At 28.4% G+C, this 14,106-nt stretch overlaps 2 protein-coding genes across 4 annotated transcripts in view; both read right to left on the bottom strand.

The window, feature by feature from the left end:
• Positions 1–903: 903 nt before the first annotated feature.
• On the bottom strand, positions 904–7,578 carry LOC100162106 (poly(rC)-binding protein 3). The gene is given in 11 exon segments (XM_016807559.2): positions 904–1,712; positions 1,715–1,743; positions 1,872–2,006; positions 2,551–2,728; positions 3,382–3,466; positions 3,537–3,617; positions 5,110–5,367; positions 5,426–5,542; positions 5,604–5,660; positions 6,410–6,505; positions 7,556–7,578. Coding segments are annotated over 10 exon segments (1,341 nt in total). The 5' UTR covers positions 6,500–6,505; positions 7,556–7,578; the 3' UTR covers positions 904–1,401.
• A 4,597-nt stretch (positions 7,579–12,175) lies between these two features.
• The window catches only part of LOC107884764 (probable multidrug resistance-associated protein lethal(2)03659), an 8,562-nt gene continuing 6,631 nt past the window's right edge, over positions 12,176–14,106 (bottom strand). For all 3 annotated transcript variants that reach the window (XM_016807557.2, XM_016807558.2, XM_029490761.1), the window contains 3 exons: positions 12,945–13,117; positions 12,623–12,863; positions 12,176–12,517 (listed from right to left, as the gene is read on the bottom strand). In XM_016807557.2, the coding sequence (XP_016663046.1) occupies positions 12,467–12,517; positions 12,623–12,863; positions 12,945–13,117 (465 nt within the window). In that variant the 3' untranslated portion in view covers positions 12,176–12,466. The remainder of the gene's footprint in view (positions 12,518–12,622; positions 12,864–12,944; positions 13,118–14,106) is intronic.

Below are 14,106 nucleotides of genomic sequence, written 5' to 3' on the forward strand. Positions count from 1 at the left end.
CGTCAAAGATAAATTTCAAAATGCTTGTGATGACACTTTAGAAATAAAAAATAAAAATATATGTTTATAGCTAATCCCGCGCACTTCGTTGCCCATTAAAAATACCAACGCTATATGAATAATATGTTTTTTTTATAATATAATAATATAATTTATAATAAAGGTTACCATAACAATTTTAAACCAATAATTATTATTATTATAGCTTTGAAACCCACAACAACCATTTATAAACAAAAATTTCCATCGGAAATATCAAAATCCCTGTTTGAGCACCTCCTGGGGGTTGGTCCTCTCCCATTTCAAATTAGCCCATCTTCTGCCCAGAGGTCTAATCTATCTATATATACAAAAAATATCTGATCCCGTGCATTTTGTTGTTCATTAAAATGTCCAACTCTATATGAATAATGTTTTACATATCACCATGGCAACCATTTATATACAAAACATTCCATCAGAAATTTAAATATAATATATATTTGGTTGCCATAGTAATATGGACATGCCACCGACGGAAATCTCAAAATAATATATAATTGGTTGTCATGGTAATATGGAGACACACACAGACAAAAATCTCAAAATGATATATAACTGGTTGCCATGGTAATGTGGACATACACACTGACACACACATATATTCATTTTTATATATATAAATATATTATATGTATTCTGCTTAACTAAGTTATAAGAATATTTTACAAATAATGAAGTTAATACTTCAAAAAATATTAATACCGATGAAGCAACTTTTTTTTTTATAAATGATAGAAAGACAAGCTGAAACATAAATATGTTATTCCATAACTACATAAAGTAGAAAACGAGTTATTATCTTATTAATATTTGAAAACCCGTAAGTACATTATGTAATTACAAAAATATAATATAAACAAATGTAAGCAGAGCAGATTTTATTTATTGGATTTCATACTAATTTTTTAAAAATTAATAAATAAATAAATAAAATAAGGAATACAAGACACATTATCAATAAGATCTACAAAAATATAATGTAAGAACTTAAGATATAGGCTATAAGTAGTGATTGGAAACAATTTAAACTAAAAAGTGAAATATTATAAATTGGACACAATAAAATATATTAAATAAAAATGATAGACTAAAACCTTAAAATGCAATAATTCCACCCATGAAAGAGATTTGTAACCATAATGTTTGAAGTTTAACCATAAGTAAATCAACCATGTTAAATTTTTTAAAAACAAAAGAATGTTTTTTAGAATTTTCTTCAGACTTTCAAAAATTAGAAGTTTTCTTAATGATAGCTAAATAAATTATAAAATAATGAAAAACTACTTAAAAATAAAGAATTGAAGATGGGTAGGACCAAACATTAATATGAATATTGGCGGATTTGGGATCAATTAGCATTCAGTAAGGAGCAAACTTGGTCCTGTCCGCTTTGGTTTTTTCGCCTGAAGGACTGCGGTTTCTCTGGAAATAATTTTTCGGGCGATGGACACCCGTGGTCTGTATCGGAGGGGATTGATTGGCGCCAGATAAGGCTCCCAAGAGGTCGGTTAGGCCGCCAAGAGCAGATAAGCTGGATAGGGCATTAATGGCACCCGGCTTGGCAAATAGTTGAGCCAATGGGATGGCGGACGACAAAGGAGATGCGGCCACTGTTGGAGGAGTGGGCAAGGTTGAGCTGGACCCATCGTCAGGACTAGAGGATGAGTTTGCCCCTCAAGATTGGCTTTCTGCAGTTCCACGCTAGAGAAGAAATTGGGATTAGTGATAAAAAAGGACATATAATACAATACGAGGGATTTAATGATAACACTAGGATTCTCAACTATGATCCCATGAATATTGTCTTAAACTTAGTAATGAAGTTGTACCTCATTTCAATTAAGTACTTGGCAACTGAAATAGAATCTTTGTTTCCTGTAATTGTTATATGTCGATCTTCATTTTCACCATTTTCATGAGTTCCTTCGCCTTTAGCTATATGCACTAAAGCACCACTTATTTGTCTATATAAAATACATACACATAATATATTTAATATTTAATATTTATTATTTTTTTTAAAAAAAATCAATCAATTAATTTCAAATGTTAGGTACCATTAATATGATCAATACATGTGATTTAGACTCTAGATGAAGAGTATCAGTATCTTATTCATTAAAACTATTTATTCTAGTTGTTAGTATAAATAATAATTATTAAATTGATTGTCTTTTAAATTAAGAAAAATTATAGTTTTAAGCTTTAATGAATACTGAGTACGAACTTGAAATGAAAATTCACAGGACAAATAATTTCATAATAGAAATATTAACTTATGAAAGTGTTGAAAATTATAATCACAGTAAAAATGTATTATAACCACCAGACTGATTAATGTTATATTTTATGTATATTAACAAAATATACAATACAAAATTAATCAATTTAAGAAAAAAAAATGTATCTAAAACATCTTTAAAAAGTCATCATAAACCTATCAGTGAGTAATAAAAAAAAAAAATTAATTTTTACATTGAGTAGGATACTATGTTTGGTACAACTTACCGTATTTCTGCGATTTTACTTCCTCTTCTGCCAATGACACATCCAATTAAATCATTAGGTACAGTCATAGATATTGTCTCAGTGTTTGAATTAGAATTTTGATTTTTATGTTCCCCACTACCATTTCGGTTTTGACGATTACCTGTTCTCAACTGACTTCCAGCCAATGCAGCCAAGGCTAAACACATAATTTTTTATCTAATTTAATTTAATACAAAAATCATACAAAAGGTTAACTGGTTAATTGCATTTAAAAAACATCCATCTACTTTACTATTTATAGTTTAATTTAAAAACTCAGAATGTATTATTATTTATTAGTTCAAACACACACAAAAATGATTTTCAAGTATGCATCTATAAGCTATTTGAATTATGTAAATTGTATTAACTGAAAATTAATTAACATAATCATTCATATCCATAAATTGTTTGTTTCTAATGACAAAAAGAGGATAAAAGAGTAGTAAAAGGTAGTCATAGATATTGTCGTAAAGTTTTTTAGATTCTGAGCAGAGCGATGAATGTATTGATTTTACAATGATGTGTTTTTTTTGTGTCTGTCATCACGGTTTGGGGCAGTAAAACTTCTTCAATTTTCTTGAACAGTATCTTGTTTGATGGGAAAGTGAATCTAGTTGGTACATTCGGGAGGTAAAATTTAAAAAAATTCTCAATAGTTTTCAAAAGCGCAGGGAAAAGCAACATAACAATTAAGGGAAAATGGGAATTGCTTGAAATACTATATAATATATATTATACTATATATAATCATTATAAAACCAAGTTTTGTCACTACTGTTTAAATTTTAAAAACATATTAATACATACCAGCTGGATTGATACCTCCAGTTGATGCAGTTCCTAACCCAAGAGCTGCAAGACTGGCCAAAGGATTAGTGCGTTGTCTTCCAAACTAAAATAATGTTAAAATATTTACAAAATGAACATTATTTATAAATCTTAATTAGTAATAAGAAACTTACATCATTACCAACTGCACTACTAGCAAATCCTGAAGTTTTACTACGAGGATCATAAGGGATTGTTGCACTACGTGGTGGCGACTGAAAATATATAAATTATATTAGATATTTAATATTACCTCAGGACTGTAAGTTGTAAGTTTGCATTATCTGATTTTGATTTTGGAAAAATTTGAACTCAACAGAAAATTGGTTATAGATTGTAAGGAACACTTAGCAAAAATTAAATCTTATATTATGGTGATTGAAAATTAAAAATATAAATGGAGTGTATCGCACAATAAACAGAAATTTTACTGTTGAATTTATTTTTTCAAAATCAAAACCAGATTACGTTAATTTAATTAAATTTTTTCAAAACAATAAGTAAGTTTTCGTAAAATTTGTACAGTGAAGTTTATAATGTTATTGAGTTATTGACATGCGCATGTGCGTAAAATATTGGTACCCCTTTGAATTTCACTCACACTAATAATAATCATTTGCAACTAACACATAGATCCCGTGAGGCTAAGGCGAGATTAGAAATGTCCTAAATGATGTCCCTTAAATAATAGCCGTAGCGAGGCCCCTTAAGGAGATTTTCTAGTAATTGTGACTAATGAATTGCCAGAATATAATTATGTCTTCATATTTTTATTAATACTATTTTGTAAAAAAAAAAATATGGCTAATTGCCTAAACACCAACAGAACTTAATTTTATTATGTCAAATTATTAATTTTTATTAAGAAAGACAATTTACAATCGGTATTACATAATAATTACAATAAGCAAATTTGATAAAAAAAAAAATAGAATAAAGTAGCATGAATAACGTGATGAGGAAGAAACCCAAAGGTAACACCTCCTTTATTAATTTAAAAGGTCTCTACACCATTTACGCTTTAGTCTGCGGGGCGGGTTTTTTGGAGGGTGAGGGAGGACATGTGTGATATTAGAGTATTGCTATGTGTGCTTAAATTTTGGTGAAAATTTTTGTACATTGTTTTGGCGAGTTCAGTGGTAGTTGCTATTTTTAAGTCGTTGTGTAAGGTAGAGTTTGAAACGTACCAGGGGGCTTTAGCTACTAACCTTAGCGCAATTGATTGAAAAGCCTGAATTGGCCTGATGTTCGAGGGCTTTGCTGGACCCCAGATTGCTATTCCATAAGACCAAACTTGTCTTATGATTGACTTATATATAATAAGTTTGTTTTGGAGTTAAGCAGTGGACGGAGGAGGTGAAGTCTATTGTTCGCTGATTTTCTTTTTTCTTTTAAATGTGGGCCCCAGGTTAGTCTTTTATCAAGTGTTATGCCTAAGTACTTTATTTCAGTTTGGACAGGGAAATTATTAATTTATGACTTATTTATAGTTAAATTTCTTTGAGCCTTGGAAAGTTATCTTACTCGTCTACCTAATAGAAATAACACTGATTCAAAAATCAAAAACATTTCAATCATTGTCTAATAAACTTTAATACCTTAACATTATTAATATTTATAGATCATTTTATCTCGTGTGTCCACCAGAATACTATACTTCAAATATAATTTACTTAATGCTTGAAATAAATATTCTATTTTTCTTACATCTAATAGTACATTGCACACTTGATAAACACATTGAGATATTGTTCCCGTAGTACCAGTGATTGAAACTAGACGTTCAGTTGAATTGGGTAACATGTCTGATGCTACTTGTATGGCAGCTCCACTAGATTCTCTAATTTCTTTTATTTTACATCCTCCTTTACCAATTATGAAACCACATTGAGATGCTGGTACAATTAGCTTAAAAGTCAAAGGTGCTTTTGGGCCATTCCAATCGCCATTTTGTCTCTCAAAAAACTAAAAAAAAAAATTAAAAATGTAATTTTTAAATTTATATTTTCATAAAAGTTCTTACTTCTTCGACTTTTAGTCCAATAAGTTCAGTAGCTTTACAAATTGCATTTGTAGTTCCAGTAATGGTCACGATACGTTCTGGAGTTGAACCATCAGAGATTAAAACTCTAGCACCAGACTAAAAAAATATTAAATTATTTTAAAATATAAATAAATTGAACAATTGTTTAACTATTTACCTGGTCTCTTATATTTTTTACAGTTTCACCTCCTTTACCAATCACATTTCCTACTTCCTAAAGTTAAAAAAAGAAATGTATTTTATCATAAAAATCAATAATATACCACGTGCATATAATATAAAACAAAGTGCACACATTTAGTTTACAATTTGCAAACTACATTTTGAAAAGATACTACATTTATCTTATAATTATTGCTTACTTATAAATCAGAAACATCATTAAGAATTGTTTTTTGTTTCAATGTTTTAGGCAAGTACAGTTATTAAAAAAAAAATTATATATTTTATAAGTAAATCAATGTTGTTTTTCATTTATGTTTGACATACTGGTAATATTATAAAATAAAAAATGAATAAAAATCTTGAAATTATAAATCATAATCATTTATTAATCCAAGATTATTCTTAAGATCACACTATATAATACACATGCACAAGTAGTCTCTACACATATAACATTTAGGTTCTGAAAGTTTTGTTCAATAGGTAATAGGTTATGTAGCTTTAATAAGCACATTAAACATTTACCAATAGTATCAAACCTACGATAATAACAATAGGCTGTGCTCTCTCGTTGGTCATATCCAAAATCATACTTTTATGGTATTATAAAATATTCTACCATCTTCTGAATATTGAGAAAATGAGACGAGAGTATAGAAAATGTTATTGTCTTTAAGTTTAATAATGGATTACCTAACTTAAAAACATAAATATTGAAAATAGTCATACAGACAACAAATGCAAGTGTAAGCGTGCTCTTAAATAACATAATTTACAAATAAAAAATATACAACATACTCTGCCATGAAATAGAATCCGTATGGTCAAATTAACATCGTTGTAATCATTGAAACTAGATCCATTCGAACTTTGCTGTACGTTTTCCATTTTCACCTTAACAGAAATCGTCAAGAATTAATTATGCAATATTTACCTAATTAATAACGGAAAAAATAAAATATTTAACCGACATCAACTAATCGTATGGCGTACCTACCTACTACCTGGCAGAAATGCAGTATGCGAATTGAACACACGACGTACCTAAGGGCTACGATCGCTACAAAAGTGCAAATCGAAGTTTGGTATCATTAATTACTTGAGGATAATATTTCTTGAGTAAATAATTAATAGCTTGACATTTATTATTTTTGATAATAATATATTATTAATATTATGTGATATAATAATATTAAGATTTTTGATAGACCATGAAATATGAATTATTATTCATGTGATAGACGCAAGGAATAACGCAGTGTTACCGTTTATAAAAAAAAATAATACTCTCCTCAGCCCCTCCCACAAACAATAGTGTAAAAAAGTAAAAACTACCCATAGTATGGTACAATATAGTACATAGTGATAAACGATTGTTCAGATCATAGACATATAATAGAATTCTATAAATTATATTATGTCTATGGTTCAGATAGTTCAGATAACCTGTAGTATAGTACGGCGTCATGGCATGGCTGCATAATAATATTATTATAAAATATAAATAATAAAAATAAAAATATAATATAATATTGATATTTAATTATAAAATTAAAAGAAAAATAGGTAGCAAATGTATAAATTATGTACCTACACAGTACACTAGACACTAGTTCATCGACTAATTAACAATATAATGGTTCTCATCAAGAAACTGAATAAACTATTATGATCAGGGCATCACCACAGATATGTATAATAACTAGATACCCGACTCCATATACAACAACATTATTAAATTATGATGCCCGACGCCATTTGCAACTTTGGAAATGTTTACATTTATTCATATACATATTTACTTATATATACATATATACTGATAATACTATTTCGCCCTAGTTGTAAATGGCTGCCAGCGTCATTGATAAGAAGAAGTCGGGTATCTAGTTATTATACACATCTGTAGGCATCACCAGAAAAATTTAAATAGAAATCATTTACTTATATGATTGCACTTCAGCAGTTCGGCGTAGGTTTGAAACTTTTAGCTCACCGCGGTCACTGGGTCACAGCATTATTACTTATGCCACAGACAAATACATAATACATAAGTATATTAGAGGATATAATATATATACTTAGAAGAGTATAATATAAATAAATGTAGTTATCTAATTCCGGGCGGGATTTTTGAATTTTCATAAATCACAACCGCAAGTTGGAAAGCTGATGCGAAAACGAATTTTGTTCATGGACCATGGTTGATAGTTTGATACATCATTCATAAAGAATGCCTTTAAAGCCATCGAAATGTTGAATAGTAACATGCTATATAACTAATAACTATACCTACATATTATTTCCACTTTCCAGTCCTGGCGACTGGTTAAATAGTAGATTAATCCGAGATAATTAGGCAATGGGCACAATATTATAATAGAACGAAACGATTTGTTATCAACTATTATTGTAGTAAAATCATTTACCTGAAATATAACTTACTCGTGAAGTCGTTGGAGGTGTTTTCTTACTAGGTTTGTAGCTACGTTTTGCAGATTTTAGTAGGTTTCTATCAAATTGACGAGGCGCCGATGTGATGGAATATGGTCTATATACACAGCTTTAAGAATATTCTATTAAATTATCGTACATCGATGGTCGGAGACGATGGTGGTGGCCATACAATAGGTAGGGTGTATATTAAATTGGTATAATATAATTAATGATTTATGCAATTATTATTTATTATTGCGAAGCTGCCTGAACTCTGAAGTCTGAACTCAGAATTGGACGCATAGAAAAATGATTATAATGGATATTGTGATTACTGATTAGTGATAAGTGATAACGTTGGATTTAAGCCATGATAGATTTCATAAACGGAGCACGGTAGTAGATACCGTGGTGAAGGTAGACTGCGCTGCACGTCATGTTGTTTCATACTTTTGCGCATGCGCGAAAAATATACTAGGTTGTGCATAGTCAAAAACAAAAACAGTATAGACACGTAATTATCGTATACAATTTATGTATATATTTATATGTATATTTATATTTATATTATACTACTAGCTGAACCCGCGCACTTCGTGGCCCGTAAAAAATGACACCTCTTAAAAAAATTGTGATTGTTCATTGTCCAACACCTTTTGAGTTTTTGGTGTAACTCACTGCGGTAATTAGTATTGAGATGTGTTAATATACCACAGATTTATAATCACAGCTAGTGTAGGTAGGTACCTAAATACTGCTAAATAACACGATTTTGTTAATTTTGAAGTACAGAAATATAGCACCAAATGAATGTGGTTATAATATATTATTATTATGCTTATGCTGGTAGGCAATCCGATTACGTTGGATCGCGGACAACGGCGATGAGTTGCTATAAGAGTGCAACTCAACCAACTTGGTAGACAAATAGGTTTGTACCTCATCTGCCCGATTAACCAATAGTAAATAAATACCTACTATTTCTACTAGCAATAATTTTATAAACAAATATTTCCATCGTAAATTTCAAAATCCTTTTTTGAGCACCTCCCTGGGCTCCTTATTGGTCGTAAGGTGATGTTATAATATAGCCTATAGCCGTTTTCAATGAACGGACTATCCAACACAAAAAATAATTTTTCAATTCGAACCAGTAGTTCCGAGATTAGCGCATTCAACCGAACAAACTCTTCAGTTTTATAATATTAGTAATAATTAATAACTAATACTGTACTTGCATTCTCTATGGTCATACAAAATAAAAATAAATAATAATACAATTATAATATTAAATACTCAGTCATAATTACAGTCACTTGTTTTTATTTTTTTTTAGATGATTAAAATTAATAATACCTAGATAATCATAATAATTATAATTCTATTCGTCAGTCGGTGTTATGCATGAGTCTAGTTAAATATTATTACGCATTTGGCTTATACATTGAAGGAAACAGAACATAATCGTTTATCAGAAGAAAATACTGTATGCGAGAACAAAGAAATTTCCATCACATTAATTGATATCGAAATTAATATTATTGACCGAATTCCAAATTATTATTTTTTACATAAATTTACTGCATCTATTGTGCTAATATTATTTTAAAAAACCTACCTACAAGTAAAGTTTTTCCAGTCAATTTTTCCCAATTATAATTTCCTAATCTAATTTCTCTAATTTAAATATTTATGATGTACAAATTTTTCCAATATAATATATTTTTCCAAATTTAATGTTTTCCAAAATAATTTGCATTTTGACAAGGCAATACCACGACAACGTGTTAAAAATATGCAGTCGAACCCTTGAACTATGAACGAATCGCATGAATTACTTATTAACTTTTAACAAACTATGACTGCAGGAGAAAAATTTTTACTATACTATTTATTTGAAGTTTTCGATTATCAGTTAACATGTGGAATAATAATAATTTTTGAAACAAAAGTAAATTTGAGACTTTTAATGAAGTTCTACCTGGTTTGTTGACGGAACATTTAAAGTTGTTCCAACAATATTTTTACCTACCACACATACAAATAACAGAACTGATCAAGTTATTGGACTTCCATTGGTGTACGCATTACTGGAGTCAAAAGAAGAAGCAGCTTAGCAGCGTATTCCAAAGTTTATGAAGTTATACTTTCAGAGGCACAAAAGCTTGGAATAAATACTGTAAAACCACAATTTGTAATGACGGATTTTGAACAATCAATAATAAATGCGACGAAGAAAATAATTGGAGTTGAAATACACGCTTGTTTATTTCATATCATGTCTTTATCGTCGTACACTCGTACCTATCTAGACAGAAGTATTACAAATTCAGTATAATAATCCAGAAAATCGTAACATAAAACTCGAAACTCAGGTGACTGGTACTTTAATATTTATTCCACCAGAAAAAGTACTAGAAACGTTTGATGCTTTATTAGAACTAGTACCAGACTATTATGCCAATTGCAGAATATTTTGAGGTAAATTATTTTTTTATAAATTAGCATATAAGTAGTAAAAGTAAAAAGGTGGGAAATTGGGTGTTGCTCTGCTGTACAGTAGGTTACAACTTACAAGTGGGTCACTGCAATGGATGGTGTTAAATTTGAATTCAATGATATAATATCATTGTATAAAAAAAACGATTTTGAGCAAAAACGGTCAGTCAGCCTATGATAATATCATAAATAATATCAAATATACTTAGTAATATTATTACTAATTAGTAATTATATTTGATGATATTATTGTGAATAAAGCAATTTATATATAACCTATTTACGAGGAACCTTGTTTAAAATTTTCAATCCTTAGCTATAAAAGGTGAACATTTTATACAATTTTAACTACAAAATCATTTTTTAATTTTAAATTTGATAAATTTTGTCAAAATTCGAACTTTAAATGCTTAAAAAAAATTGTGCCTATGTATTTTAAATATTTTTCAAATGCTATTGTAACAATATATGAGGAGCCTTATAGTACATACGCGATACGCAATCATAGTCTGTTAACAAATGTATACTTATAATTTATATTAAACAATAACCTAAGACGGTGAGCAAACATAATATCGTTATATAATATATACCTAACACAGATAATAGATATATAGGTACTATAAAATATTAATAAATATTCCAGACTATCCAATAAGCATATTATTAAACATTTACATAAAAATTACTTGGTAAAATTATTACTTATACGTTGCATCAAACATAATTTATAATGTATAATGTATAGACTATAGGTATAAATAAAGATATCTATAAAGTAGCGTTACACTCAAAATAATCAATTTTGTTACATATAAGTTATAATCAAGCCCAGGTTAAGACATTTTGAGGCCCAGGGGCCAAAGTAAATGTTTTTAATGAAAAAAAAAAATAATGTATATTATATTATTTAATATTAGGTCCGTTAACATAAATATATATAGGTATTTGGTACATAGCAATAAATAATAAATAATAACTTTATTTATAAATTATAATTTACAAGCTTTTTTCCTCACTAAATAATCATACATTTTTTTTTAGGTGACTTATGCAGTGTTATAGTCTATAATGAAAAAAATAATGGAAGAATCTGAGGCTCCTAAATAAATTCTAACTATCGAGGCCCGGGGGCCATGCCCCCCCATGGACCCTCCCTTAATCCGGACTTGGTTATAATTAGAGCACAGATTTATATGTGTTTGTATTACAAAAATTAGTATTTATACGACCAAAAGTCAAAAAATGTACATAAGAATATGTTAAAAACTCAAAATATGTCATGGCGCTATTATGATCTAATTTACAATATTATCTTAAAAAATATGATTATTGAAATAAATATTTAAAAACAAATACATAGATCTTGATTAGGAAATCACGAATGGAAACATATTTTGCAGATTTTCCAGACTTAGATGATCGCACTTTTGGTACGATTTGAGAAATTATAAGAAATAAATAAATTTAATTTCTACTCAACACGTATACGAACAAATTAGACTAAAGCACAAAACATACACTAGGTACTGCACGTTGCGTGGTTATTGAATTTTTAGAAAATTTAATCGATTTGTTATAATAAATAAGTAAAATGTAATGTATAAAATAAGCCTAATGCCCTTTGCTACCAAAGTTAAAGATTAATTTAAAAAAAAAAAAAAAAGTAATAGAATATTAGTTTAAATAATTGTCAAAAGAGTCTGTGTCCTATGAGTAGTGAGTACCCATGTGAGAAATATGTAAAAACATGTATTTATCACGAAATATGTAAGACTATGTAAAATCAAATATAGCTTCAATTGAAAATCACGTGAAACGAATTTATCACTTGCCTAAATATTAATTCATCAAGTCTTAGTGAAAATAAAATACATATAAATCAATGCCCTAGTTAAGTTATATAATACTATTTACTTTTCACCAAACTTCTTTAAGGGTTCTTCTTCGTATATCGATATTCTTGTAATTCTTAAAAACATAAAATTTTGATTATATAGGTCATTACGATAATAAAGAAAGGAGTGGATAGTATAAACTAGGTATATAGACTAAAATTATTATGAAGACGTATACCTCCGCAGCCGTATTATGTAACAAACGCGCAGTGGTGTGATCAGTTTGTTTCACCATTTTATAGAAAATTCCGTTGGGGTTTTTCAATAATCTAAATGGATGATCGAATTCCGCCACTGTTCCGCCGTCCATTACAAGGATCTTGTCAGAGTCCATTACAGTATTCAAACGATGAGCAATCGTTAAAACTGTGCACATTCGAAATTTATTTCTAATTGTGTTTTGAATTAATGCATCTGTCCTGTAAAACAATAACAATAATATCGGAAAAAGATTAAAGGAATATTGTTTTTATGATAACATAATGTTTATTATCCAATACCGATGATCAACATTTGCAGTGACTTCATCTAATACCAGAATTCTATTGTTTTGCAAAATTGCTCTAGCCAAACACACCAATTGTCTTTGGCCGACACTAAAGTTAGATCCGCCATCGGACATTTTTGAGTTTAGACCATTTGGTAAATCCTCCACCATATCTTTAAGTTCAACCTAGAATTTAATTTAAAATATTAAAAAACGATAAATGCGTCATGTTCTTTGCTTCCATGGTGAATACCTAAATAATTAACATAATAAAGTTATATAAATAAAATTTAATCTTGCGAAGTCAAATACAAAACTATTATTTAGTAATTAATAATAAAAATTAATAAATAGTTATTTGGTAAAACATAAATTATACATTTATATATATTATTTTCTCTTAAGAATATTTATAATTTATAATTTTGATTTATATACCATTTTTTTTAACACTACTATCTTTTATTAACATTTTATTATTTTGAAATATACTCATGGTTTTTTTTTTTATTCAAACATTATGCTTATTCATTTATTGCGTCAACTGATAAATTACGATTGTATAATTACTTATTAAAAAAAAAAATTACCATTATCACTTATAATTCATACGTATATTTATACTAATGTATAAGTTGTAATTATATAGTTCTCACTTTAAAATTATGAATGCCTGATATATACGAATAAAAATTTGTTTTTTTACAAAAATTATATTTCACATCAACTATTGAAGTGAAAAGAAATCAACTGAATAAAATAACGTAAAAGTACGCTACTCGATATTTTTCATACAGAAAGAAAATCTGTAAATCATAAATATGTTTCTGTTTATAAGAAGCCAGGACAACAAAACCCTACGATAAATCAGTCAGAAATAAAAAACGTGTATCCATCCAAAAAACATATTAATGTTAAAATAAGTTCCTTATATTTGATAAAAAGAGTAGCTCGGTTTTAATAAGTGTCATTAGTTATAACTATTTTACATAAAATAAAAAGTTATTTCAAAAAGTTCAGAAATAAATAAGACTAAAATAATTTATTGTAGTCTTATATACCATTCAGAACATTAGCTATGAACCAGGGCTTGCATTTGAAAAAAAAATATTGTTTTACGGTTATTTACAATCAAAACGTTATACAAATTTTAAACGTTATTCAACTTTTGTGTT

Source organism: Acyrthosiphon pisum, chromosome A2, assembly GCF_005508785.2.
Source record: "Acyrthosiphon pisum isolate AL4f chromosome A2, pea_aphid_22Mar2018_4r6ur, whole genome shotgun sequence".
NCBI classification, from domain to species: Eukaryota; Metazoa; Arthropoda; class Insecta; order Hemiptera; family Aphididae; genus Acyrthosiphon; species Acyrthosiphon pisum.